At 37.5% G+C, this 27,061-nt stretch overlaps 1 protein-coding gene and 1 pseudogene across 1 annotated transcript in view; one reads left to right on the forward strand and one right to left on the reverse strand.

Annotated features, from left to right (window-relative positions):
- Nucleotides 1–5,655: 5,655 nt before the first annotated feature.
- The window catches only part of RNF168 (ring finger protein 168, E3 ubiquitin protein ligase), a 35,427-nt gene continuing 14,021 nt past the window's right edge, over nucleotides 5,656–27,061 (reverse strand). Inside the window, exons 3-6 of the mRNA XM_006869437.1 lie at nucleotides 23,918–24,097; nucleotides 21,272–21,393; nucleotides 9,207–9,288; nucleotides 5,656–6,618 (exon numbers count right to left, since the gene is read on the reverse strand). Of these exons, the coding sequence (XP_006869499.1) occupies nucleotides 5,656–6,618; nucleotides 9,207–9,288; nucleotides 21,272–21,393; nucleotides 23,918–24,097 (1,347 nt within the window). The remainder of the gene's footprint in view (nucleotides 6,619–9,206; nucleotides 9,289–21,271; nucleotides 21,394–23,917; nucleotides 24,098–27,061) is intronic.
- LOC102826539 lies at nucleotides 25,458–26,624 on the forward strand (annotated as a pseudogene).

Below are 27,061 nucleotides of genomic sequence, written 5' to 3' on the forward strand. Positions count from 1 at the left end.
CATTGATGGACTCAAGTGTGGCAGCAGTAGTGAGGTTGGCCCAGGATCGGACATTGTTTTGTTCTGATGTGCATGGGGTCGCTATGATTCGGTTCCGACTCGATGGCACCTGACAACAACAACATTGCTAGACGCTGTGGTAGTGGTTGAGTTGGGCTGCTAATCTCAGTCATCAGTTCCAAACTACCAGCTCTTCCGTGCAAAAAAGATAAAGCTTTATGCTCCCAAAGATTTGTTAAGTGCCGTCAAGTCGGTTCTGAACTCAGCAATCCTGTATAGTGTTTCCAAGGAGCAGCTAGTGAGCTTGATCCATTGACCTTATGGTTCAAACTGTCTTTGCAGTCCAGCACATTAACCCACAGCGTCACACCAGAACTCAGCCTAGGAAATCCTATGCAAAGTCACTATGAGTCAGGAACTGGCTCCACAGCACATAACCGCCACCACCATTGCTAGAAGTCCTGGTGTGGCACTATGGGTTAAGGCACTGGACTGCAAGGCCAGCAGTTCAAGTGCATCAACTGCTCCTCAGAACTCTCATACAGGGTAGCTATGGGTCAGAACGAATGGGGCTGCAAATGTCAGGGTCAGCAGTTCGAAACTACCAGCTGTTCCGTGGGAGAAAGATGAAGCTTTCTGCTCCCATAAAGATTTACAGCCTCGTAAACCTATACAGGGTCGCTATGAGTCGGAACCAACTCCACGGCACATAACAAGTGGGTCAGAAACCACTCACCAGAACTTAACATTGAGCCTTTTGCAATTTAGATGTTACTAACTGGAGTTACTTCAGTATGATTTACTCAAATGCCCTCTATTTAATAGACGTCTTAGCTAGTGCTCAAAACCTCCATTCTTTCTGGGATCGTTGTCCTCTATGAGGTCTAGGAATCCAGTGATGCTGCCCGAAAGCTGGATTTTATAAGGAGGAAATTTCAGGGGGAGAGGTTCTTGGTACCCATATGGGTCAAGAATTCAGTAGTTTACAGGGATTTGGGGCAACAGTGACTTTAGGGCTTTAGGTGACTCCAATCTGTATATGGGGTGGCACAAACTGTTCTGACTCAATCAACTCTGGTCATGATGAGAACACGAAGGTGATCATAATATTAGGATAATAGTAATTAAACAAACAGCAAGGCTTTCTACAAGCACCACACTTTCCCTCCATACAGTCTCCATGAAGTCTACCTCTCCTGGGCATTTATGGGTATTTTCCCACACATTATTAGTCCTGAACTCTCTATGGTCTTTTGTCTCATCAGCACTGTGCACCTGAAAAACTTTTCAGAGATTTTCAGCCTAGCTTTTAAGACTCTGACCTGAAAGTTGTCAGAAACAGCCCTGACACTTCTATTGTATCCAGAATAGACATATGCCACCAAGAAAAAAAGTGATGAAACATCAGTTTGCTTCCCTGAAATCTCATTGTTTCAGTACATCTCTGATGCTTTTGAGTAGATGGTTTAGATTTTTTATCTGGCATTTGTAATTGTTCTCAGCAAGTATGCTGTAAGCTACTCCATACTACCTGGGAAGTATATCTTTTGCTTTCCAAATAAATAGTACATTAAAACTAATTAGTCAATAATTCACAAAGCTGGATACTATCATCTTTCCTGTGCAAAAACTTTCTGGAAAAAAATTTTAACTTAAAGGGAAAAAGGACCATCAAAGCACTGGAACACAAGATCGGCTTGAACAAGGTTGGTGGTTCAAATCCACTACCTGCTCCTTGGAAACCCTATAGGGTTGTAGAGTCAGAACTGACTCAACGGCACTTAACAAGAAGAGTGGTGTAAGCTGAGATACATAAATTTCCTTTATCTTGCAAGATTTTAAGAACATTTAAATGTGCTATGGAATACATTCAACACAATGCAAAATTCAAAAAGTATAAAAGGATATAAAGTGAAAAGCCATGTTTTCACTCCTGCCATCCAGCTGCCCAATTCCCCTTACCACTGGTAACCTTAGTAATGTTTCTCCTTCTAGAGATATTTTATGCAAATACAGTAAAACCTGCAAAAGTGGGAACCTGTGTAAGGCAGAAACCTGTTAAAAAAGGAAAACACAAACGTTTTCCACTAAAACAATAGGAAAGTGGTAAAATGGCATCCTGTCAAAGGTGGAAAGCTCGCGAGACTTGTAAAAATAAGGTAGTTCTGTTGAGTTCCAGGTCTCCCTGGATTAATTCCACTGTACATATTTGTACACACATTTTTCATTTCTGGGTAAATGATTGTACATTATACACACTATTGTACACTTTGTTTTTAACTCTATATTTTAACAGTTTTCATATCAATAAGATATTTAGTATAGTACAAAATTCCATTGTAATATCATTTATCCAATGTTTATTGGAGAACAAGGTTGTTGTGAAGCTGTATTACAAACACTGCTGTAACAAAAGTTTCTGTACATGTAATTCTTCACACATATGAAGACAGCTTTAAGGAATTCTTAGAGGTATAATTGCTAAGATTACCCAGGAATTTCCAATTTTCTATTCACAACAGCAACAATAGTGTTTATTTCTCTACATGCTTGCCAAGATAAACATACACACATATAGACAAACAAGAAAACAAATATTTTTACTAATCCAAAGGGTGGAAAAATTTATCAGTATTTGTGTAAGTGAGATTGTATTAAAAAAGCTACTTTATTTCCTTTTTTGGGAACTGCACATATACTTTTCTAATAGGTTATTGGTCTTTTTTCTGAAATGATTGTTGTTGCTACGTGCTATGGAGCCTGTTTCAACTCAGCAACCCACACCAATGCATGCCTAACAGTCCACACCAAACACAACTGTTGTTAGGCTTCAGATGATTGTTGTAACCACTGTCCTCCATCTTTGTTGAAGGTCTTCCTCTTTTTACACTGACCTCCTCTCTACTTTATCAGGCATGTTGCCCTCTCCTGATAACATGCCCAGAGTAAGCAAGATGATGTCTCACTGTGCTCCTTTATATAAAACATTCTGTCTGTATTTCTTCCAAGATAGATTTGTTCATTTATCCTGGGTTGGGCACTTTAGATATCAAAGTGACATCTTTTCTATTTAACACTTTTATCATAATGTTGTTTAAAACTTCGTTTGTGAGGGTATTTGTTTTCTTTATGTTGAGGTATTATCCATACTGAAGGCTGTGTTCTTTTATCTTCATCAAAAGTGCTTCAAATCCTTTTTACTTTCAGCAAGCAAGGGTGTGTTCTCTGTATATTGCAGATTGTTTATGAATCTTCCTCCAATCCTGATGCTATGTTCTTCAGATAACCCAGCATCTCAGATTATTTATTGAGCACATAAATTGACTATGTAGGGTGAACAGACACAACTCTGACAATACCTTTCCTAATTTTAAACCACACAATATTTTCTTTCCCTTGTTCAGTTCAAATAACTGCCTGTTAGTCTGTGTACAGGTTCTACATGAGCACAGTTAATTGTTCTGAAATTCCAGTTCTTTGCAATGTTATCCATATTTGTTATGATCTAAAGAATCAAATATTGCATATTTTCAAAGTAAAATACAGGTAGACACCTCTGATATTCTCTGCATTCAGCCAAGACCCATCTGACATCAGCAATGATATTCCTCCTTCTATTTGAAATAAAATTAGTATTTAGTGATGAATTGCAACTATGTCTTGCCCAGTTTGTCAAGCCTTATTAATTTTCCTTTATGTCGTTTTTAATGCAAAACTCTTAATTTTTATGTACTCAAACTTTATTTTTCATAATTATTTTAACTTTCAGATTTTCAATTTAAGTACAACTTGATAATTAAACATTCACTTATCTTTATCTCAAAAGAAAAAAGTACTGACTGACATAAACATTTATTACTTTCTTGCAAAAAGGCATATGTGGTAGAAATAGCTAAAAGGCTAACAGAGAAATGAAAATTTACCTTAAAACCAACTTTCGTCAGGAAGATGACTTCATAGACAAGTAAGTGATTGAATGTGTAAATTCTAAGTATTGCACACCTTCAGCTGTTTTTTCCCCGTTTCTTGGTCATAGACTATTTCAGGATGATTTAATTAGATAACTTTTAATTTGAGGAATACCAATAATGTTCTACATTAAAACATAAAGTGACATTTTCAGGAAAATATTGGCTTCATGTGAATAAAAAGATTTTAGTTTATATAAACTTGGTTCTTAAATTTTTGACTAAATTTCATTCTACTAAATCTTCATTCAGAGGGTAATCACTTTTTTTTTCTGAGACAAAGCAAACTAAATTGTAAGTTAGCATTAGAATCCTACCCATAATTACCCAATCAATACTGAATCAAATGCTATCTATCAAGTGTGCAAAAATTAAGAGAAATTCAATTACAAAATTCAAAGGAAAAATGCTTAACAATGTATAAAAAATACTGACAATTTTAAACCAGAATTAGCTCTAAGATATTTTATTTTTCCATTAAATGGACAGCTAAGTAGTCATCCAAGAAATGCTGTTCAGACTCTTATTTGTTGTCAAAAGTTGTTCATACGAAACAAAAGCAGTAACAGTCTCTATGTTTTACACACTTCTCAAAGTGACGTCACTGCCTACTGACGCTAAGACAGGATAAAACACAAATAGTAAACCTTTTATTTTTGTCCATAAACACAAATAAAAGTCAGTATTGGTAAAATTGATAATAGAAGGAAATAAACACTTGGTCATGTCACAGATTTCTCAACACTGGATACTGTGATATAACTCTCTTTAGGTAAAATCCCATCTTCCTGAAAGAGCAGATTAATAGAAATGTGAATTTTCAAAAGTTAAGGTAATTGAGTAGTAACTAATTTTGATTTTCACACCAGACACTACTGTGCAAAAACCACAAAACTAAGGTGCTTTCTGTGTCATTCAGCAAAGAAAGGACACAAGGGAGAATGCTCTGCCAAATCCATCCTGGACCCAACCTCTAATCACCCATTCAGAGCCAATACTCCCAAACTGCCAACCTCCCCCACCCAGCCTCACCCCAGTTCATGACACCTTTGCATCAAGAGTCTAGTTTCCTTTCTGTCAACTTATATCCAGTCTTCCAGAAGACTCTGATTTTCTGGTTTGACGTTGATCCTAACATATTCTAAATCAAAGAAAATGCGATAATGCTTAAAATTTAATTACAGAAGGAAATTAGATTACTTTAGTGTTATGGAAGATGCAGTTCAAGTGCCCTGTAAACATGGGAAAGTACCAAAAAAACTTTAGTTGTTAAGCATGGTTTGGGTTTTTTAACTACTTAGTATACAGTATATATATACTCTAGCTTTGATTACTTGTCATGACAAAAAGGTAAGCAAAGGCCACCAACATACATTTTCTGAAAAAGGGATGGGCACGTGAAGATTTCTTAGAGTTGACCAAGGCATTTTTATATCTATAAGGATTGTCAACCTTAGGACATCACAATTATTAATAATGGAAAGGACTGGGACCCTTACTAATCACTGAGCTTTGTAGAAACGTACTAGTAATATTCTTCCATTGTAATTATACAGTCCTTTAATTAGGCCAATGAGAACAGCCACAGAGAAAACTTAGCCATAAAGACTCTATCATTAAAAATGGGAGCTAGATAAAGCTGTGAATCCAGCTTTATTAATCACAAAACACACCCTTTACTCATGCATTACTTTCTGTATCTCTGAAACATCTGAAAAATACTTTTCTGTGAATTACTAGACTGTAAGGAATGGGCCCTTTTGGATCCATTACAATTATCTCTACTAGAATTTGGCATCCTTCTTCCATTAACAGTAACAGAATGGTTCAACTGGATCTTAAAAGAAGGTTGCCAATTTTCATCTCTTGAGCCTCTCCAAGATTTTGAATGTTCTATATCAGTTTGTCTTTTGGAGCTCCTATCTTTGGAATTCTTATTTGGTCCCTTTAGCAGCTTGTCTGGAGAAAAGGATGTAGCACGTAACTGATACTCATCTGGAGATCCTTTTTGCCGGTTTAGTGCCATTTGTTCTTTATCCACCTCTTTCTGAAGTTGTAATGCTAGTAACCTGTCCTGTTCTTCTTGCTTATGTCTCTCAAAGAGTAGATGCTCTAACTCTATCAGTTTCTGGGTAAAGTTGATTTCTGTTTCGTCTTCATCTGAAGAAGCTTTGGGGCATATTTTCCTTCTCTTTGTAGAAAAGCATGGGTCCTTTCCTGCTTCAGAGGAAGAGTCCTGGTTTTTTCTTCTGGAAATATCATTACTACTCATCAGTAGGCTAGTCTCTTCATTTTTTGTCTCCCCTGTGCCATTTCCAATGTTCTGTGTCATACCAGATATACTGAGCCCACTCTCTGTTTTGCCATTAGGTGTAACGGCTGCTTCTTTAGAGTAGGAAATTCTGGCCTGAGATTCCTCATGATTCATGACAGATAACTCTTTATCAAGATTGTTTGGTCTTGTTTTGACTTCTCCTTCAAGGCACCATTCTGAACCATAGGCACGTAACTGAGGCATAGGTGCCTCTACTGAAGGCTTTGTGCCCTCTTCTTCAAATTCAAGGCATATTTGCGGGGAAAGTGTTGGCATATCTTCTTCCGTTTCTGTGTCTTGCCACATTGGGCTTGTCAAATCTCTAGTGCCGAGTTCCTGTTAAAATTTTTAAAAGATTGAGTGAACCGGGGAAAAACATCAAACATTATCATAGCTGTATTATACATGAAATATTACTAATAATGTATGTTCATTCTGTTTTAACAGTACGTTCTGGTAGCACAATGGTTAAGAATTGGGCTGCTAATCTCAAGGTCAGCAGTTCTAAACTACCAGCAGTTCTGCGGGAGAAAGATGAGGCTTTCTGCTCCTGTAAAGCCTTGGAAACCCTGTATAGGGTCACTATGGGTCCGAATGGACTCAAGAGCACTTAACATATTCTGTATGGCAATTTAGATTAAGGAATTATTTAATCTTAACTCTTACAAAAACCTACAGACTTAAACCCAGAAACTAGATTCTATACATGGCCAGTAACAGGCATCAAAATCTGACCTTTCTTTTACCTTATAAACTTTCTCTTGCCCAGTTGTACCCTTTCTATGCCACAGACCCCTTTGACAGTTTGGTAGAGCTTATAGACTCCTGAGAATATTTTTAAAAACAAGAAAAAACAAAAACAAACCCCATAATCGTACAAAGAGATAATTTAATACAATTACCAAAATATTAAAAAAAAAATTTGTGATGAAATAACGTACTTGTATTAACACATTGGAGTCCTGGTGTGACACTGTTAAGATAAGCACCGGACTACTAACTGCAAGGTTAGCAGTTCAAACCCACCAAAGACTCCTCAGAAACCCTCACAAGATTACTAAGAGTAGGAATTGACTCCACAGCACTTAACACCATTAAGACATTAAAACAATAAGATCTAGTAGTAGCAAGCCTAATAACTCATCACTTAACTTATACTCTGTCATCTATTGATGACAAAGTTACTATCAACAACTGTGGTTTGCTATCTATAATTTATAATTGAAGGAAATACTGGTAAAACCTTAAGAAGAAAAGCTTAGACGCAAATATGCCTCAAAAATAATATTACTTCCTTTTTGGAGACTCTATTTTTACCAGCTCTATTTTGTATTTCTCATTCCTGATTGCATTTCTTATGAGCAAACATGATTTGGATTGGTTAAAGTCTAAGTTGCATGCATCCTAGCTTTGCTGTGAATATGAACACCTGGGTTGGGAAAAATATCCCAGGCCTACAATATCCCTTCCACCAATTCTTAGCCCCAGTATGAATCAGATTATCTGGACCTGAATCCTCTGTCTACTATACTCTATTTGTAGATCTTTGGGTAAGTCTCTTAAATGCTTTTCACCTCAGGTTTCTCAATTCTAAAATGGAAACAAGATATCTACCTTAAGAGCTGATAGTTGTGGTAAAGATTACATAAAATAATATATACGATATGAGAGATTATTATGTCCAGTAAATGTTAAGCACTATAAAACCACTTTGCTGAATTGAAAAATAGTCTAGGGATCTGTGAGTAAAAAGCTAACAAAACTTCTTTTTCTACATAGGAAACTGACATTTGCATTGGTTCAACTTCCCCAATTCTCTGGAAACCAGAGAAAGGTGAACTATCACCTGTGTTACTGGTCACATGTTGTTATTGCTGCTAAGTGCTGTCGAGTTGGTTCCGATCCACAGCAACCCTATATAGGGTTTCTGAGGAGCAGCTGGTGAGCTTGAACAGCCGACCTTGTAAATTCAAACAGCTTTGCAGTCTGACACATTAACCCACAGCGCCACATCAAGACATCACATAGGTGACAATAAAAATGACCTCTGATTAGTGAATTGAACAGTAGTAGGAGAATTATGCAGTTTCTCATCCTATATCCCTCTAAGGAAACTGGTGCCAGGTGTAGTCTATTCAAGTATTGTGAGTTTGATTATCTAGCTCTAGGGAACAGCTACCTGTTTATGTAAATAAGGTTTTACTGGAACACAGAAATGTTTGTTTATTTATGCATTGGTTATCAATGTGGCACTGTGGGATAAAGCACTGGACCACAAAGTCAGTTTGAACCGCAGGTCAGCAGTTCAAACTCACCCGCCACTCCTTGGAAACCCTATACAGGGTCACAATGAGTCAGAACTGACTCAATAGTACTTAACAACAACAAAAATGTTTATGAGCTACAACCACAGACTAGAATACTGTGACAAAGACTACAAAGCCTAAAATATTTATGAAGAAGTTTCAAAACTCTTTAAAGGTCTCCTCATACTACCTGGTCCTTTGGAGAAAGAAGATGTCTAAGACAGGTAAGAAAGGGTACTCAACTTACTATGGTGTTATTGTTAAGTATTGTGGAGTCAGTTCCATCTCACAGTGACCCTGGCACAGGGTTTCCAAGGCTGCAAGTCTTTACGGGAGCAGAAAGTCCCATCTTTCTCCCGCAGAACAGCTGGTAGTTTCGAACTGCCGACCTTGAGGTTAGCAGCCCGATTTGTAACCACTACGCTACCAGAACTCCTTAGGCGAGGGAGTAGTAATCAATGTCACTGAATTGCACATGTGAAAAAAAAACTGAACTGGGGAACAGTTGGTTAGTTTTATTTTCATTATGATTAAAAAATAAAGAGGAGGAAGAAGTATAAGAGTATTCGATAGTACTATAAACTTGCCAAACTAAAAACACCTTCAGCATAAACACACCTTAGACATGGAGTTTTCCCGCTCTTCTTGTACAACTTCAGATTGTGATACTGACCCAAAATGAGACTTAGGTGAAAAATACCTTAAAAACAAAAAGTTGTTCAAAGTTAGAATGTTTTAAAGACAAGTGGTATATATAAAATATGATAAAGCCAGATTAACAATTTATACTTAAAAGTTGGCTAGTTTGCTGCCTGACTGATTTCTCAGAAAAAGTGTATTTAAGAAAAACCTATTTTATCTGTGTCTCATGTATTCTGTTTTAGCTCCAAAACAAAACCTTAGCAGAGTATTACAGTAAAAAAATATTATCGGGTATTTGAGGAGCTGTGGGTTTGAACCACTAACCTTGTGGTTAGAAGTTCAGTGCTTATGCTACAGTGCTACTCCAGGACCCCAAATGTATTGATTAGATGGTCTGTCACTTGGTCACACTGTAATGCCTTATGTATGCGATGCTGCTGGAAGGCATGTCACTTGTATTTTAAATACAAGCAGGGTCACCAATGACAGACAGGTTTCAGTGGAGTTCTCAGATTCAGACAGAATATGAAGGAGAGACAAACCACTTTTGAATGGTTAGCCACTGAAAACATTTATGAACAGAAATGGAACACTAATATAGTGCTTGAAGACGAACCCCTAAGGTTGCAAGGCAGTCGAATTTGGACTGGGAAAGAGTTGATCTTAATAGTGAGCATCAAAGGTTTTTGTGACTTTCATTTGCTGATGGGGCACAACTCAAAATTAGAAGAAACAGCTGCAAAAATCTATCAATAATCCAAACAAATGTACGAAGTATAAATCTAGATATATTGAAAATTGTCAACAACGAAATGGAACACATAAAAATTGATATCCCATACATCATTGGAGTCCTGGTGTGGCGCTGTGGGTTAATGTGCCAGGCTGAAAAGCTATTTGACTGCAAGGTCGGTGGTTCAAGCTCACCAGCTGCTCCTTGGAAACCCTATATAGGGTCGCTATGGGTCGGAATCGACTCAATGGCAATTAACAACAACAACAACATAGATCATTAGTGAGCTGAAATGGACTGATGTTGGCCATGTTGAACTGGACAATCATATGGTTTATTATGCTAGGGATGATAAACTGAATGGCAATGGCATTGTACTCGTGTTCAAAAAGAGCATTTCAAGATCTATCTTGAAGTACAATGCTGTCTGTGACAGGATAATATCCATGTGCTTACAGGGCAGACCAGTTAATACCACTATTATTCATATTTATGCACCAACCACTAAAGTCAGTGATAATAAAATCTAAGAATTCCACCAAATTTTGCATTCTGAAAATGATAAAAGATGCAATTAAGATGCACTGATAATTACTGGTGATCGAAATGCAAAAGCTGGAAACAAGAGGAAGGATCTGTAATTAAAATATGGCCATGGTGATAGAAATGATGCTGGAGATTGCATGACAGAAAATTGCAAGGTCAATGACCTATTCATTGTAAATAATTTTCAATAACATAAAAGGTATGTCACTGTTGGATAAGCACTGAACTGCTAACCACAAGGTCAGCAGTTCAAACCCACCAGCTGTTCCTTGGGAACCCTATCCAGGATTGCTATGAGTCGGAACCAACTTGAGAGCACTTAACAACAATACACCTAGACTTCACCAGATGGACTAAACCGGACTCAATTTGGCTACATTTGTGGGAAGACATGGTGGAAAAACGCTATTATCATCAGCCAAAACAAGGCCATGACTAGACTGTGGATCAGACCACCAACTGCTCATACGCCAAGTTCAGGTTGAAGCAGAAGAAAATTAAACAAGTCCATGAAAGCCAAAATATACCTTGAATATATCCCACCTGAATCTAGAGATCATTTCAAGAATAGATTTGATATATTAGATACAAATAACTGAAGACCAGTAGAGTTATAATATCAAGAATATCATACAGGAAGAAAGCAAAAGGCCATTAAAAAAAATGTTTCTTAGGAGCGAGAATGTGGAGACTTTGTCTCTTTTTCTTTACATAATGTTGTCAAAAGAGATCAGTCCCTAGAGAAGGATATCATGCCTGGGTAAGGTATAGGGTCAGCAAAGAAGACCGCAACAAGATGGACTGGTGCAGTAGCAGCAACAATGGGCTCAAACGTAACAATTGTGAGGACAGCACAGGTTTGGGCAGTGTTTTGTTTTGTTGTGCATAGTAAGGGTCGGTGCGATAGGAATGAACTCTAGGGCACCTAACAACATATCATGTCCCCGTCCCACCCCTGTCTCCCTGCCTGCTTCTGCTATTACTGTCTCTGTTACTGTGTTTAATTGCTATTTTGTATGTTTTTGTAGTGGTGAACCTGGGAATTATAGTTAACATCATGAATATATAACCATCTAGTTTGCATCAATACCAACAGTGGTGGTTGTGTGCTGTCAAGTCAGTCCTAACTCACAGTACAGGGTTTCTGAGGTTGTAAATCTTTATGGGAGCAGAAATCCTGTGGCGTGATTGGTAGATTCGAACCACTGACCTTGCAGTTAGTAGCCCAGTTTATAATCCACTACACTACAATAGTACACAAAAACTCTGCTACACAATTCTGTCACAGCCCAGGCCAATTCCTAGCATGCTACCACTCTCCAACCTTCTTTACCAATTTTATTTCCAATCATTCCTCCCACAGCACTTTCTACTCAGCTGGATTCAATAATTCAATGCACTGGTCACACAGAACTTAGACCCATACTCCCAGTTACGGGGTTTAGTAGGGAATTTTAACAGGTTGCAATTCAATATTAGAAATGCTCAGGGCATAGTTCTCTGTTAGGATAGACTTTTCCCAACCATGTCCGAAGGCATGCTTCTCTCTGGCTCTTGGCCTCTCCGCAAAAGGCCCTCAGTTCTAGTTCTCTGGGTCATCAAATCTAGCTCCCCGATTAAGTACTTGGAGGCACTCATTTCACAAGTGAGTCTCCTTCCCAAGGGCACTCAGCTTTACTTGCTCTGTGGGCTGGGAAGCCCACTGCTGTTTCTGGTGTCTGGCTCTTGGTTCGGCTGCTACTCCTGTTCCTCCTCTGGTGTCACAGGTGTCTTCTACACGGAGGAGGTTCAATGTGCAGGGATCTTGGGTACCAAAAGATGAGCTCCACTCTGTCTCTTCTTCCTTGATAGCAGTGAGATTCCTCTTCCTGCTTTTGATTTGGCTCATTTTAAATCCACCAAGATGGCAAAATTAACCAATCCCCTCATTAGATTGCCAAGATTTTGCATTTTTCTTTCATTAATTTTAGAGAACACATTTATTCTGTCTTCTCTCCAGACTTGTCCACCTTCCCAGGACTCACTGTCCTTACTCCCTTATTTCTTCAGACTTGCATTTATCTTTGAAATCATATAGAAAAAGAGAAATTACAAATCCCAAACACAGTAATACAGGATTTTATGTTTATCTATATAAATTACCTTTAATGATACTCTGCATTGTTTCTTATGGACTCAAATTACTGTTTAGTGTCTTTTCATTTCTCTCGGAAGTCTCCCTGGAGTGTTTTTTGAAGGGTAGGTCTATTGGTAATGAACTCCTCATCCTTTATTTATCTGGTAATATCTACATTTTGACCTCATTTTGAAGGGCTGTTGTTAAGTGCCATCAAGTCGATTCCAACTCATAGCGACCCAGTATAGGGTTTCTCAGGAGTGGCTGGTGGGATTTCCTGAATTCTTGGTTAAGAGTATTTTCTTTCAGAACTTTAAATATGCCATTTCACTGTGAACTGGTCTCCATGATTTCTGATGAGAAATAGGTTATTATTTTTGATGATTCCTTGTATGGGATGAGTTGCTGCTATTAAGATTCTGTTTGTGCTCAATGATAATGTGTCTTGGTGTGGATCTACTGTTTTCTATCCTACTTGGAGTTTGCTGAGCACACTGGATGTGTAATCTTTTTTTTTTTTAAATCAAATTTGGATTTTGGTCATTATATCTTCAAATATTCCTTCTGTTCCCCCCTTTCTTCTCCTTCTATGATTCTTATTTATATCTACGCATTCTTTTTTTTTTTTTTTTAAACTTTTTATTGTGAATTAAGTCAGGGTTTACAGACAAGATTATCAGTTTTACATTCAACTAATCATATATTTTGTTTCATCTCAATGATTGCAATCCCTACCATGCAACAAGTTACCCCACTTCCTCCCTGTGCTCCCTATTTTTATTCACCGCATCTCTTCTCAACTTAGTCCTTAGGTAAATGTTGCCCTTTTGATTTTGAATGACTGACCATTCCCTGGTGCATATACCTTACTAGTGCTGTCCCCTCTATATACCTATCTACTGCATGGCTAAACACTGGGCTACAAGGGTGAGATCCAGACCTGGTGTCTATGTATTCTTGATGATGTTGCACAGGTCTCTTAGTCTGTTCAGTTTTCTTCAGTCTTTTGTTTTTTTCTGTTCCTGAAACTGGATACTCTTTTTTCAATTGGCCTATCTTTAAGTTTATTAATTGTTTCTTTCTTTCTTTTTAAACAAGCTTTGGCCAGTTTCATTAAAGAAAAAAAATGGATGATTTATTTTTCACCAGTTTGTTCTGGCATGCTTCTAATGATAATAGGAATCACCTGGATCAATGATAGTCAGTGTGCAGACTCTAGTATTTCCCGCACGCTGTGCCCAGTTCAATATTATTGCCACTGTAGTGATGGACACCGGTTTTGGCCAACATGACGTAGTACTCGACCTCGGATTTTCTCAAGGCCGGACAGTCGTTGGCGAGGATGACCAGCTTCGCTTTGCCTTGCTGGATCATCTTCAGAGTCTGCTTGTAACCCAACATGTATTTCCCGCTTTTCATAACAAGTTGGAGCCACAAGTTGATCTACTCCAGCGAATTTTTTGTCTACTTTGTGGCCACCATCTTCCTGCCTTAGGTGTGTGATGGCCCCCAACCAAGAGCAGCCGCCAAGATGGATGGGGAGGGAGAAAAAAAAAGGCCATTAATTCTTTACAGAATTTCCAAAATCTGCTAAAAACCTTCTAGCAAATTTTTCATTTCAATTATAGTTCTCAGATTACTAATTTCTATTTTATACCTTTTTATAATTATTATATCCTTATTGATGTTATTTGATATAGTATCATTCTCCTGATTTCCTTTTGCTTCTTGAGTATGTTTAAGATGAATGATTTAAAATCTTTATCTAGTTAAGTCTAAAGCTTGTGCTTCCCTCACAGATAGTTTCTGTTAATTCCTATGAATGGGTCATACTTTGTTTCTTTGCCTGCTTCACATTTTTTTGTTGAAAATTACAGTACAGATTACTGGAAATATATTCTTCGCCCTCCATAGGCTTTATTGTTACTTGCTGAGGATTGTAGTTGCTTGTTTACTTTTCTAAATCACTTTTTAAAGACCATTCTCTCCCATGTGTGTGGTCTCTGAAGTCTGTTCTCTACCTATTATATAGGTAGTGGTTTCACTGACTTCCTTAAACACCATTTTTGTGTTGTTGTAAGCTTATGTCAAGGTGGTCCCTGACTCATGGAAGCCTTATGCATGAGATTGGGCTACTGTGATCCATAGAGGTCTCACTGGTTAATTTTCAGATCCCAACGCTTCCTAGTCTTTAAAGTGTGCTGAAACCTGCATGCAGCATAGCAATATGAAAACCTCCAATGAAGATGGGTAATGGCTGTGCCTTAGGTGTACTGGATGGAAACGAACCCAAGTTTCCTTAGAAAACCTATACAGGGTCACTATGGGTTGGAACAGACTCAACGGCACTTAGTAACAACAAATATCCTCTAGGTTCATCCATGTTATGAGATATTTTGTAGATTCATCATTATTCTTAAAGTTGTGTACATATAACACAGTTTATCCATTCTTACACTGATGGGCATATAGATTGTTTTCATCATTTTGCTATTGTGAATAGTGTTGTGATGAACATGTATCTATTCGTGTCATGGCTCTTACTCTCTAGGAAATACACTAAGTATTGGGAAAGCTGGTTCACATGGTGATCTCTATTTCCAACTTTTAAAGGAAGGGCCATACCATTTTTCAGTGGTTGCACTATTTTACAGTCCCAATGGCAATGTATGAGGGTTCCAGTCTCTTCATGCCCTTGACAGCATTTGTTTTATGGTTTCATATAAAAAATATTTTTCTCGTAACGTTAAATTTTGGGGTGGGGGGATTGGGTGCAAGTTTACAGATCTGATTGTGACTTTTACAGTCAACAATTCATACACAATTTGTGTCATCTCAGTGATCATAATGTAACATCACGTATTCTATTTCCCCACTGTGTTTCCTATTCCCATTCTTCCTTTTTTCCTTACCTTTCTGAACTGTGTCCTTGGATAAATACTGCCCTTTGATCTCAGATAGTTGATTCTTCTAAGGTGTGCAAACCTCATTATTGTTGTTCTCTTTATACATTATTTCCTCATTAATGTTGTTTGGCTGACAACTGAATTCAATTACAAACCTGAAGGATGACCAAGGGCCATGATCTATTTGACCTAGTCTCTTTTATTATTTTGAGTTTTGTTCCATATTTTTCTCCCACTCTATCCAAGACCTTCTGTGATCCCTTTCAGAGCAGTGGTTAGGCAGCTAGTTTTTCTGGTGTCAGGACCATGTAGACTGGTATTCATCTATTAGTTCACTAAACTAACTTCATGTGTCCTCAGTTTTCATCACTCTTCTTTTCTCCACACACAGAGAGACCAAATAGTTGTACCTTACATTGCTGCTGACAATTTCTAAAGACCCCAGCCACCACTCACCAAAGATGGATGCAGAACACTGTCACTATGGACTTTTATGCCAATTGACCTTGATGTCCTCAGGGACTATGGTTCTGAGCCCCCAGGACCTGTAATTGAAGGTGTTTGGCTCTGTCGAAGAAGTTTTCATGACTTTGCTCCCTGTATGCTCCACTACTTTCATAAATACATTTGTAACAAACATAAAAACCCATGTACAAATATCCTCTGTCAAGCCTCAGCTTTACCACTGGTATTTTAAATATCAGAGGCAGATAAAATACCATAAGATGAGCCCCTAAGGTTGGAAGGCACTCAAAATATGACTGGGGAAGAGCTGTCTCCTTAAAGTACAGTTGACTGCAATGGCGCTATGGAGCAAAGCTTTCAGAACCTCCATTTGCTGATGGGGCACAACTCAAAATGAAGAGAAATAGGTGTAAATAACCATTAATAACTGGAAGATGGAATGTACAAGGTATGAATATAGAAAATTGGAAGTTGTCAATAATGAAACGAAACACATAAACATCCATACCTAGGCATCAGTGAGCAGACCTGAACTGGTATTGTCATTCTGAATCTGACAACCACCTGGTTTACTATGCCAGGAGGACACCTCAAGATCTATCCTAAAGTACAATCTGGACTGTGATAAGATAATATCCATGTGCCTACAAGTAAGGTTAATTAATACAATTATTATTCAAATTTACACACCAAACACTGAAGCCAGTGATGATGAAACTGAAGAATTCTACCAATTTCTTCAGTCTGAAATTGGTCAAACATGAAATCAAGATGTATTAAGAATTATTGCTGATTAGAATGCAAAGGATGGAAACAAAGAGGAAGAATCAGCTGTCAGAAAACACAGCCTTGGGAACAGAAACAATGCTGGAAATCTCATGACTGAATTTTGCAAGACCAATGAATTGTTCATTGAAAATAACTTTTTTATAAAACATAAAAGATGACTATGCACATGGACCTCACCAGATGGAATACACAGGCATCAAACTGACTACCTTGGAGACAGGAGAAAGCTTCATATCATCAGTCAAAACCAGGCTTGGAGCAGACTCTGGAACATACCATAAATCTCTGATATGCAACTTCAGCCTAAAGCTGAAGAAAATTAAAACAAGTCCACAATAGCCAGAATATGACCTTGAATATATCCCACCTGAATTTAGAGATCATCTCAAGAACAGATTTGATGCATTGGACACTAATGACCGAAGACCAGAGAGTTGTGGGAAGACATCAAGAACAAGATACAGGAAAAAAGCAAAGGTCATTAAGAAGACAAGAAAGTAGAAAAAGACCAAAATGGATATCAGAAGAGACTCTGAAACTTGCTCTCCAGTACAGAGATACTAAAGCAAACAGAAGAAGTAAGGAGGTAAAAGAACTGAATAGAAAATTTCAAAGGACAGCTTGAGGAGACAAAGTCAAATATTAACATGAAATAAGTAAAGAGATGGAGTTAGAAAAGCAAAAGGGAAGAACAACTCAGCATTTCTAAGCTGAGGGAACTGAAGAAAAATTTCAAGCCTTGACCTGAAATATTGGAGGATTCTACAGGCAAAATATGATACAGAAAGCATCAAGAGAAGATGGAAAGACTACATAAGAGTCACTCTACCAAAAAGAAATGGTTGACGTTCAACTATCTCAAGAGTTAGCATATGATCAAGAGCCAATGACAATGAATAAAGAATTTCAAGGTGCACTGAAGGCATTGGCAAAGAACAAGGCTCTGGGAATTGATAAAATACAAATTGAAATCTTTTAACAAACTGATGTATCACTGGAGGCACTCACTCATCTATGTCAAGAAATTTGGAAGACAGCTACCTGGCCAACTGGAAGAGATTCATATCTGTGCCCTTTCCAAAGAGAAGTTATCCAAGGCAATACGGAAATCATCAGAAAATATTAATATTGCATGCAAGAAAAATTTTGCTGAAGAGAATTAAAAACTGGCTGCAACAGTACATTGACAGGGAACTGCCAGAGGTTCAAGCTAGATTCAGATGAGGACATGGAATGAGGGATTTCATTGCTGTCAGGTGGACCTTGGTTGAAAGCAGAGAATACCAAAAAAAATGTTTACTTGTGCTTTATTGACTGCACAAAGATTTTCTACTGTGTGGATCATGACAAGTTATGAACAACATTGTCGAGAATAAGAATTCAGGAACTCTCAATAGTACTCATGGGGAACCTGTATAAAGACCAAGAGATAGGCATTACAACAGAACAAGGGAACACCGAATGATTTAAAATTAGAAAAGGTGTGCACCAGGGTTGTATTCTTTCATCATACTTACTCAATCTGCATGCTGAGCAAATAATTCAAGAAACTGGACTATCTGAAGAAAAACGTGGCATCAGGGTTGGATGAATACTCATTAACCATCTCTGATATGCAGATGATACAATTTAGCTTGCTAAAAGCACAGAGGACTTAAAATACTTACTGGTGAAGGTCAAAGACAACAGGCTTTGGTATGGGTTACATCTCAATGTAAAGAAAACAAAAATCTTCACCACTGGACCAATACATAATATAATGAAAAATGGTGAAAAGATTGAAGTTGTCAAAGACTTCATTTGCTTGGATTAGCCATCAATACTCATGGAAGCAGAAGTCAAGAAATCAAACAACATATTGCATTAGGCAAATCTGCTGCACAAAAGTGTTAGAGAGTAAAGATGTCAGTTTGAGGACTAAGGTGTGCCTGACCCAAGCCATGGGATTTTCAATAACCTTATATGCATGTCAAAGTTGGACAAAGAATACAGAAAGAAAGATCATTGAAAAATTGATGCATTTGAGTTATGGTGTTGGAGGAGAATAGTAAAAGTATTACGGACTGCCAAAAGGACAAATAAATCTATATTGGAAGAAGTACAGCCAGAATGCTCCTTATAAGCCAGAATAGCCAGATTTCATCTATCATACTTCAGACATATTAGGAGGGGCCAGTCCCTGGAGAAGCACATCATGCTTGCTAAAATAGAGAGTCAGTGAAAAAGAGAAAGGCCCTTAAGGAGATGGATTGGCACAGAGGTAGCAGCAGTGGGCTAAAGCATAGCAATGATTGTGATGTTGATGCAGAACTGGGCAATGTTCTGTTCTATTGTGCATAGGGTCACTATGTGTCCATAAGACATCACCTAACAATAATTCTCTCCCATATCCATTCAGCCTGCATCTATTCACAGATAAGTTACTGCAAGATTGTATATATAATAGTATTTACCTCTGTCCCATTTAACTCTTGCACTCCCTTCTCATGCCTCCATCATTTTTGTCAATCATTTTATTGCCTCCTCCTTCGACCAGTTAACATGCACCTACCTAGCCAGTGACTTGCCCTCTCATTCCCTGGTCCAATATGTTATTCTCAAAAATTCTTTTCTAGGCTGTGGATTCTTTTTCATGTTTTTGGTGAAATCTTTTGATGCATGTGTCAAGTTTTCAAGAGGTCCCAGGTATCTAGTTTGTTCTCTATTGTTTGTTTTCAGTTATCTTTGATAACATACTTACGACATGTATAGTTGTTAAATGCTGCCAAGTTGGTTTGAACTCATAGCAACACTGTAAAGAATTTCTGTGAAGTGGCTGGTAGAGTTGAGCTGCCAAACTTTCAGTTACCAGTCCAGTGCTTATCCTGTAGCACCACACCCCTAAATTTGTCCTTATGTTCTCATAATTTTAGATTTTACATTTAGGTCTTTGATCCACCTTGAGTTTGTTTGTTTTGTATACTGTATGCGATATGGGTCCTGTTTCATTTCCCTGCAAATAAAGGTCCAGTTTTTCCAGCACCATTTGTTAAAGAAACTACCTCTTCACTACTGAATGACTTTGGGCCTTTGTTAAAATCAGCTATCCATAGGTGGATGGATTTACTTCTGAGTTCTCAAATCTGTTCCGTCATAATAGTACCAGGCTATTTTGACTCCTGTGGCTCCGTAGTATGTTTTAAGATTGAGAACTATGAGACCACCTACTTTGCTCTTCTTTAGGAGTGCTTTGCTTGTCCAGGGTCTCTTTCCCTTCATATAAAGTTAGTAATTATGTTTTCTATCTCTTTAAAGAACAATGCTGGAATCTGAATTGGAAATGCATTTTATCTGTGGATCGCTTTGGTAATTTAGTGAAAATGTTAAGTTTTCCTATCCACGAGCACAGTATATTCGTCCATTTATGTACTTCTCTTTTCATTTCTAGTAGTGTTTTGTACTTTCCTTTGTATAGGTCTTTTGCTCTTTATATGTTCTTCAAGTCTACATGGTTGTTCTTTCAACTTTTTAAACTATAGATCACTAAGGGAAAACTTAGATCCTCATAAAGCCATTAATTATACCTATTACTTACTACTGTTGGGGTGGGGTTGTGGAGAAAGTACATACAATAGTGTTAACTATGGACCCATGCTTCTTTTATGATAAACCAAACTCACTGCTGACAATTTGATGGTGACGCATAGTGACCCTATAGGATAGCACAGAGATGACCATAGGATTTCCAAAATTGTAAAATTTTAGAGAAGCACACTGCCATGTCTTTCTCCGGTGGAATAGCTGGTGGGTTCAAATTGCAACCTGCTGGTTAGAAGCAAGTACTTTTTAACCTTTGTGCCACCAGGTTCTCCTTCTGTATGTCAGAGAAGAAATATGATGCAAATGCTAGGGAAAAGTAGGTAGGAGAATGCTCTAGATTTAAATACTAAACTATAAACTCTTTCAATGAGGGTGACCCTATTTGGAAACAGCTTTTCTCACTTGAGACTAAACTAAGAGAAATAGGAATCCAACTGGTTCATTTTGAAAAAAAGGAAAAGATGGAAAGTCCTTACTGAGTTATCAAGATACAATGTAACTCTAACAAAGTGGCTGGGTGAACAGTGTGCCATCACAGGTGTCTTGCACTAGACAGGATTATGTTGTTGTTAAGTGCCATTGAGTTGGTTCCAACCCATAGCGACCATGAACAGGGTTTCCGAGGCTGTAAATCTTTACGGGAGCAGAAAGCCTCATCTTTCTCCTGTGGAACAGCTGGTAGCTTCAAACTGCTGACCTTGTGGTTCACAGCCCAATTCGTAACCACTACACTACTTATAAGCTATGTGAATAGCTCATTTCTTTCCACTTTACATCATTTACAGATGGACTGAAGAGTTTCATGTAGAGTTCAAGAACCAAACTTTAATAATCAGTAGTCTATATGAACAAACTATACTGCCATATACAGGTGTTCAATAAATAACTGACAGTCATATTTACTTACTTCTGAATATCTCCAGTGTTTCTTTGAAGATTCTTACTTTTCTTGTTTGATTTCATTGCAACTGAATTAGACTTTCTGGAATTCAAGGGAGAAGCCAAGATACTTTTCTCACCTACATTGTTCTTCAACAGAAAAGGCACAAGAAACATTATTAATGAAACTCTATGATAAAATAAGCACTTAATTAGACAAATTAATTCAAAGTCATGACAAAATTTTTCAAGGATTATGCTCACATTTAAATTCTATGTTGTTGTTATTAGGTGCCGTTGAGTAAGTCTTGACTCAGAGACCTAGTATAGGCTTTCTGAGGAGTGGTTGGTGGGTTTGAATTGCTGACCTTGAGGCTAGCAGTTCAATATTTATCTTACAGGGTCATACCAAGACTCCTAAATTTGATATACCCTATGAAAAATATTGGTGGTGGTGGTGTGCCGTGGAGTCAATTCCAACTCATAGCAACCCTGCATAGGGTTTCCAAGGCTGTAAATCTTCACAGGAGCAGAAAGCCTCATCTTTCTCCTGTGGAACAGCTGGTAGTTTTGAACTGCTGACCTTGAGGTTAGCAGCCCAGTTCGTAACTACTACACTACCAAAGAAATTAATATAAACAAAATTAAGTTCATCCAAGTTGGTCTAAATTAGCTTTTATGTATACTATGAAACACAGTAGACATGCTAATTATATTACCTGATAATTTATGCTAATTTTCCTTATTCTATAGAGGGAAATTCAAAGAGCCAGGAGTAAAAGTTAATTTTATGTAAGAAAAGTTTAATTTTGGACATCAATGGCATACCAATAAATTTCAGAAGTTTCTTAGTACACAACTGAAAAACTGATATAATTTGTGCTGCTGGACATTTGGCCTTGAGCCACCAAACTTTCACAAGCTAATAAAATATGATTCTAAAATATGAAATCTACTTTTGTAATCTTATGTAAAAACAAGTAAGATTAAAAATACAGACTCTTTAAAAACAGGTAATCAAAAATCAATAAACAGAACATCAAAACTATAGCTGTCAACCTGATTCTGACTCATCGCGGTCCTCTGAGTCCAGTAGGACTGTCCCATAGGATTTCCAAGCTGTTAAATCTTTGCAGAAGCACACTGCTGCATTTTTCTCCCATGGAGTGGCTGGTGGGTTTAAACCACTGGCCTTTTGCTTAGCAACTAAGCACTTACCACTAAGGCACCAGGGTTTCTAACTAATACATTAAACCTAGATCTGATTATCTTGCTATATAGTTTAATTACTGCCTGGGAACAAGTGAAAAGAATGGTGATAAAACACCTTATTTTCAAAGTAAAAGAAAAAATGGGATTCAATGCTTTGTCTGGCAGAATCAACCAGGGTTATTTCAAAATACAAACTTTCTTATCTGGTCTAAATCTACTAACTCAGAATCTCTGAGGATAGAACTCAGAGGAAATTAAGTAAATCTTACATGCATTCAGATTTGAGAACCTCTGCAAACTATTCCTCTGCTTTCAAAGTACACTATTTTAAAATATACTTAGCAAAATGAAGTATACTCAGAAGTGGGTTTTCTTTTTCCTTTTTTTTTTTTAGTGGCCTGCCATTCATAATATACCTAAATTTGGGATTATATACCTTTCTTATTTAATTTTTTAAAAAATTATGAGCAATTTTATAAAAGGCATATAATCAAGAAATTAAATAAATGACACTGACCAACAGAAAAATAAATGGAGTAGGACTGAGCAATACATTCAAGAGAATTTGGGGTAATCATTACCCATCTCCTGGAGCACCCAAGGCATGGTGGCTAAAGCACTTGGCAGCCACCTGAAAGATCAGCAGTTTAGATCCACCAGTTTCTCCATAGCAGCCAGATATGGCAGTCTGCTTCCCTAAAGATTTAGTCTTAGCAACCCAATGGGGCAGTTCTACTATGTCCTATGCCGTTGGAATTGGACTCAATGGCAACAGATTGCTTTTATGTGAGTTCTATCCTCAGAGATTCTGAGTTAGTAGATTTAGACCAGATAAGAAAGTTTGTATTTTGAAAGAATCCTAGTTGATTCTGCCAGACAAAGCATTGAATCCCATTTTTTCTTTTGCTTTGAAAATAATGTGTTTTATCACCATTCTTTTCACTTGTTCCCAGGCAGTAATTAAACTATATAGCAAGATAATCAGATCTAGGTTGGTAGGCATAATAGTTGAAAATGTAAAATGCTTCCTTCATTTGTCAAAACTGATTTATATCAATACACTGGAATATTATACCACCCTTAAAAAAATTAGACTGTATCTAGGAATATAAAATATCTCAATGCTACATAAAATGAAAACATACAAAACAGTATGATTGCTACATTTCAGGTGAATAAAAAATTCTAAGAAACTGAATAGTAGTTACCTTTGGGGAAAGACACTTAAATAACAGAACAGCAGTGGATAAGTGCAAAGGGAGAGGAAAGGTTTTCAGTTAATAACTTTCCAACAATTTAAATCTACTAACTACGTATTTAGTTGCTTGGTTTTTGTTTTGTTTAAGTAATAGTAAATATGTCAGAAACAGCTCCTGCTTACATCTACTCTTTAATTATTTGGAAACCACTTGGTTAGATAATAAAAAATATTAACAGTTTAAAGTTCTCCCCTAAAACTTACAATATTAATGCTTAGTTTTCTTGCCAGTTCTTCATCACTTTTCAGTTGTTCTTCCATTTCTCTTTGCCTTTTTTCTGTTTGTCTTTTTTCCTCTTCTTCCTCCTCTGCCAATAGTCGCTGTATGTACTCTTCACTGGCTTTGTTTTCTTCTTCTTCATTGGCTCGTCGCTCAGCCTCCACCTTAAAAATGATTAATAAAGATCAATCCTTTCCTGAAATTTTTAGTATATGTGCAATATTTTGTGTAAGCGGTGGTGATGTTGGTATGCCGTCAAGTCAGTTGTGACTCATAGTGACCCTGTATAGGGTTTCTCAGACAGTAAATCTTTACAGGAGCAGAAAGCCTCATCTTTCTCCTGTAGAGCAGCTGGTAGATTCAACCCGCTGACTTGGTGGTTAACAATCCACTATGTTATCAATAAAGAGCTCTGGTAGCGTAGTGGTTACAAATTGGGCTGCTAATCTCAAGGTCAGCAGTTCGAAACTACCAGCTGTTCCATGGGAGAAAGATAAGGTTTTCTGCTCCCATAAAGATTTACAGCCTCGGAAACCCTGTACAGGGTCACATGAGTCGGAACCGACTCCATGGCACACCACCATGTTATCAGGGCTTGAAAAAAAAAAAAAGAATAAAGTGGCAGAAAATGAATGATTTCAAATGAAGTACAAATCTGGAGGTAAATACCCAAAGAACAGTTGAAGAAGGCTCCTTCCAGAAGTCTTCCCCAGTCAGTTTAAACTAACTTTGATCATGTTCCCATCCCTTCTGTTAGTCCTTACCACATTTGCAGAAGTGTTTCTTGGTAGTATGTTCCTCAGTTAATATACTACTATGCTAACTGACTGTGGCCTGGGTTCCTGGACCTACTCCTAGCAAAAAGGAACAGAATAATAAAATAAAAGCTGGTTTACACCAGTCAGCGTTTATCGCTGGAGTTGGAGCCAATCCACAAATACAGTGGGCATAAGTGGTACAGACGCTAAAGAAACATCATTGGTCATTATAATTATTAGCTCTGACTTAAAGGTGAGGAAAATGAGGCACAGAAAAGCAATGAACTTTCTTAGGTCAGCAAGTGCAGAACTGGGACTCTACTGATCTAAGGTCAGGCTTATAGACATTCAAACTATACTGCCTGAAAGAAATAGTACAAAAACTACTTTAACTAAGAATTTGGTTAAGAATAAGCCCTTGTTCCGGTCAGAGCAAATGAGACATGAGGAAAAGTTTGCTAAAGGAATTCTAAGCTCGTAAAGCAAAGCCAAAGGAAGAGACTGAGGAAGACAATTGGCAAAGAAACAGGAGTGGGAGCTCTGAACGAAACCAACTCTGCAGCCCACACCTTTGGAATGTCAGTAATTACAATTTTCTTAGTAAGCCAAATGAGTTGGGCTTTCTTGTATTTGTAGTCAGAAGCATCCTGTTCTCACTATATTATTTTGAGCATTAAAAATTTTTGCTTTAGACGAACTCCTGCGACTCCCGCAGTGTATCCAAGAAATTAGTATATGTCCAAGGACATGGAGGAGGCGGCGCCCTCCTTCGACCTCGGGAAAGCTGGTGGTGGTTGGCGGAAGCATTGTGGGCGTCACCTGTGCGGAGCAGTTGGCAATTCACTTTCCCTCAGAAGATATTCTCCTGTTATTAAAGCAATCACAAATTTCAAGCAGGTTTCTAAAATATTAGAAGAATTTGATGTTGAAAAACAACCTAGTGCCATGTTAGAAAACTGCTTTCCCAACATTAAGGTTATACAATCTGGAGTAAAGCAACTGAAGAGTGAAGAACATTGCATTTTAACAGAAGATGGCAGCCAGCATATACAAGCAGCTCTGCTTGTGTGCTGGAGCTATACCAAAATTGATACGTGAAAGAGACCCATTTGTATTAGGGATCCGTGATACAGGCAGTGCTCAGGAACTTCAAAAACAGCTCACTAATGCTAAAAGAATAATGATCGTAGGGAACAGTGGTATTGCACTTGAGTTAGTATATGAAATTGAAGGTTGTGAAGTGATTTGGGCCATTAAAGATAAACCTACTGGGAATACTTTCTTTGATACAGGAGAAGCAGAATTCCTGACTTCAAAGCTCACTACTGAAAAGCCAGAGGTTAAATTTGCACATAAAAAAGAACCAGATATACAACAGAAGAAAGGAAAAATGAAGCAAGAACCAAAGTTAAGACTAGTCATATAGGCAGTGCCTTGGGACCTGATTGGCATGAAGGCTTGAATCTTACAGGAACAAAAGAGTTTTTTCACAAGATTCACATTGAAACTATGTGTGAAGTAAAGTAAGTCTACCTTCACGAAGAATTTACAATTTTGAAAAAGGAGTCCTTGACTTTTCCAAGGGACCCATCATAAGAAGTCAGTTAAAGCAACTGATAAAGAGAGGTGGCCAGTATATGTGGAACTGACCAATGGAAAGATATATGGCTGTGATTTTAGTGTCAGTGCTACAGGAGTTACACCAAATGTAGAACCTTTTGTCCACGGCAACAATTTTAATCTAGGACATGATGGTGGTCTGAACGTGGATGACCACATGTACACATCACTTCCTGAAATCTACACTGCAGGTAATATCTGCATTGCATCATGGCAACCGAGTGCAGTCTGGCAGCAGATGAGGCTGTGGACCCAGGCAAGAAAAATGGGATGGTATGTGCAAAGTGCATGTATGCAGATCGTTATTTGTTAACATTATTGTATTAAGCATTCCTTTACTGTTTGGATTGTACAACTGTTTTTATAACCTGAAATCATCTACTTTATTAGAATAAAAAATATTCCTCAGTTGTGCTATTGTAAAATATACAATAAGCATAATAATACTATCAAAAGATCACTGTGACAAATGAAAAAATAAACTACATATATTAAGGCATAAAGAGTAAAAAAAAAAGCTTTAAAGTCCTTATTTAACACTATGCTTAGACAAAATACTGATAGCTGTCTTAGTTATGATCACGATTATTATTTCTTAGTTCTAGGCTGGCAGTCAAATATAGGAGCCACTAGCTACATGATTATTAAGCACTTGAAATGTGGCTAATATGAGATATGTTCTCAATGCAAAAGCTTTAGAAGAATTAACATGAAAAAATAGCATAAATTCTGTCAATAACTATATATATA

Source organism: Chrysochloris asiatica, unplaced genomic scaffold, assembly GCF_000296735.1.
Source record: "Chrysochloris asiatica unplaced genomic scaffold, ChrAsi1.0 scaffold00130, whole genome shotgun sequence".
NCBI classification, from domain to species: domain Eukaryota; kingdom Metazoa; phylum Chordata; class Mammalia; order Afrosoricida; family Chrysochloridae; genus Chrysochloris; species Chrysochloris asiatica.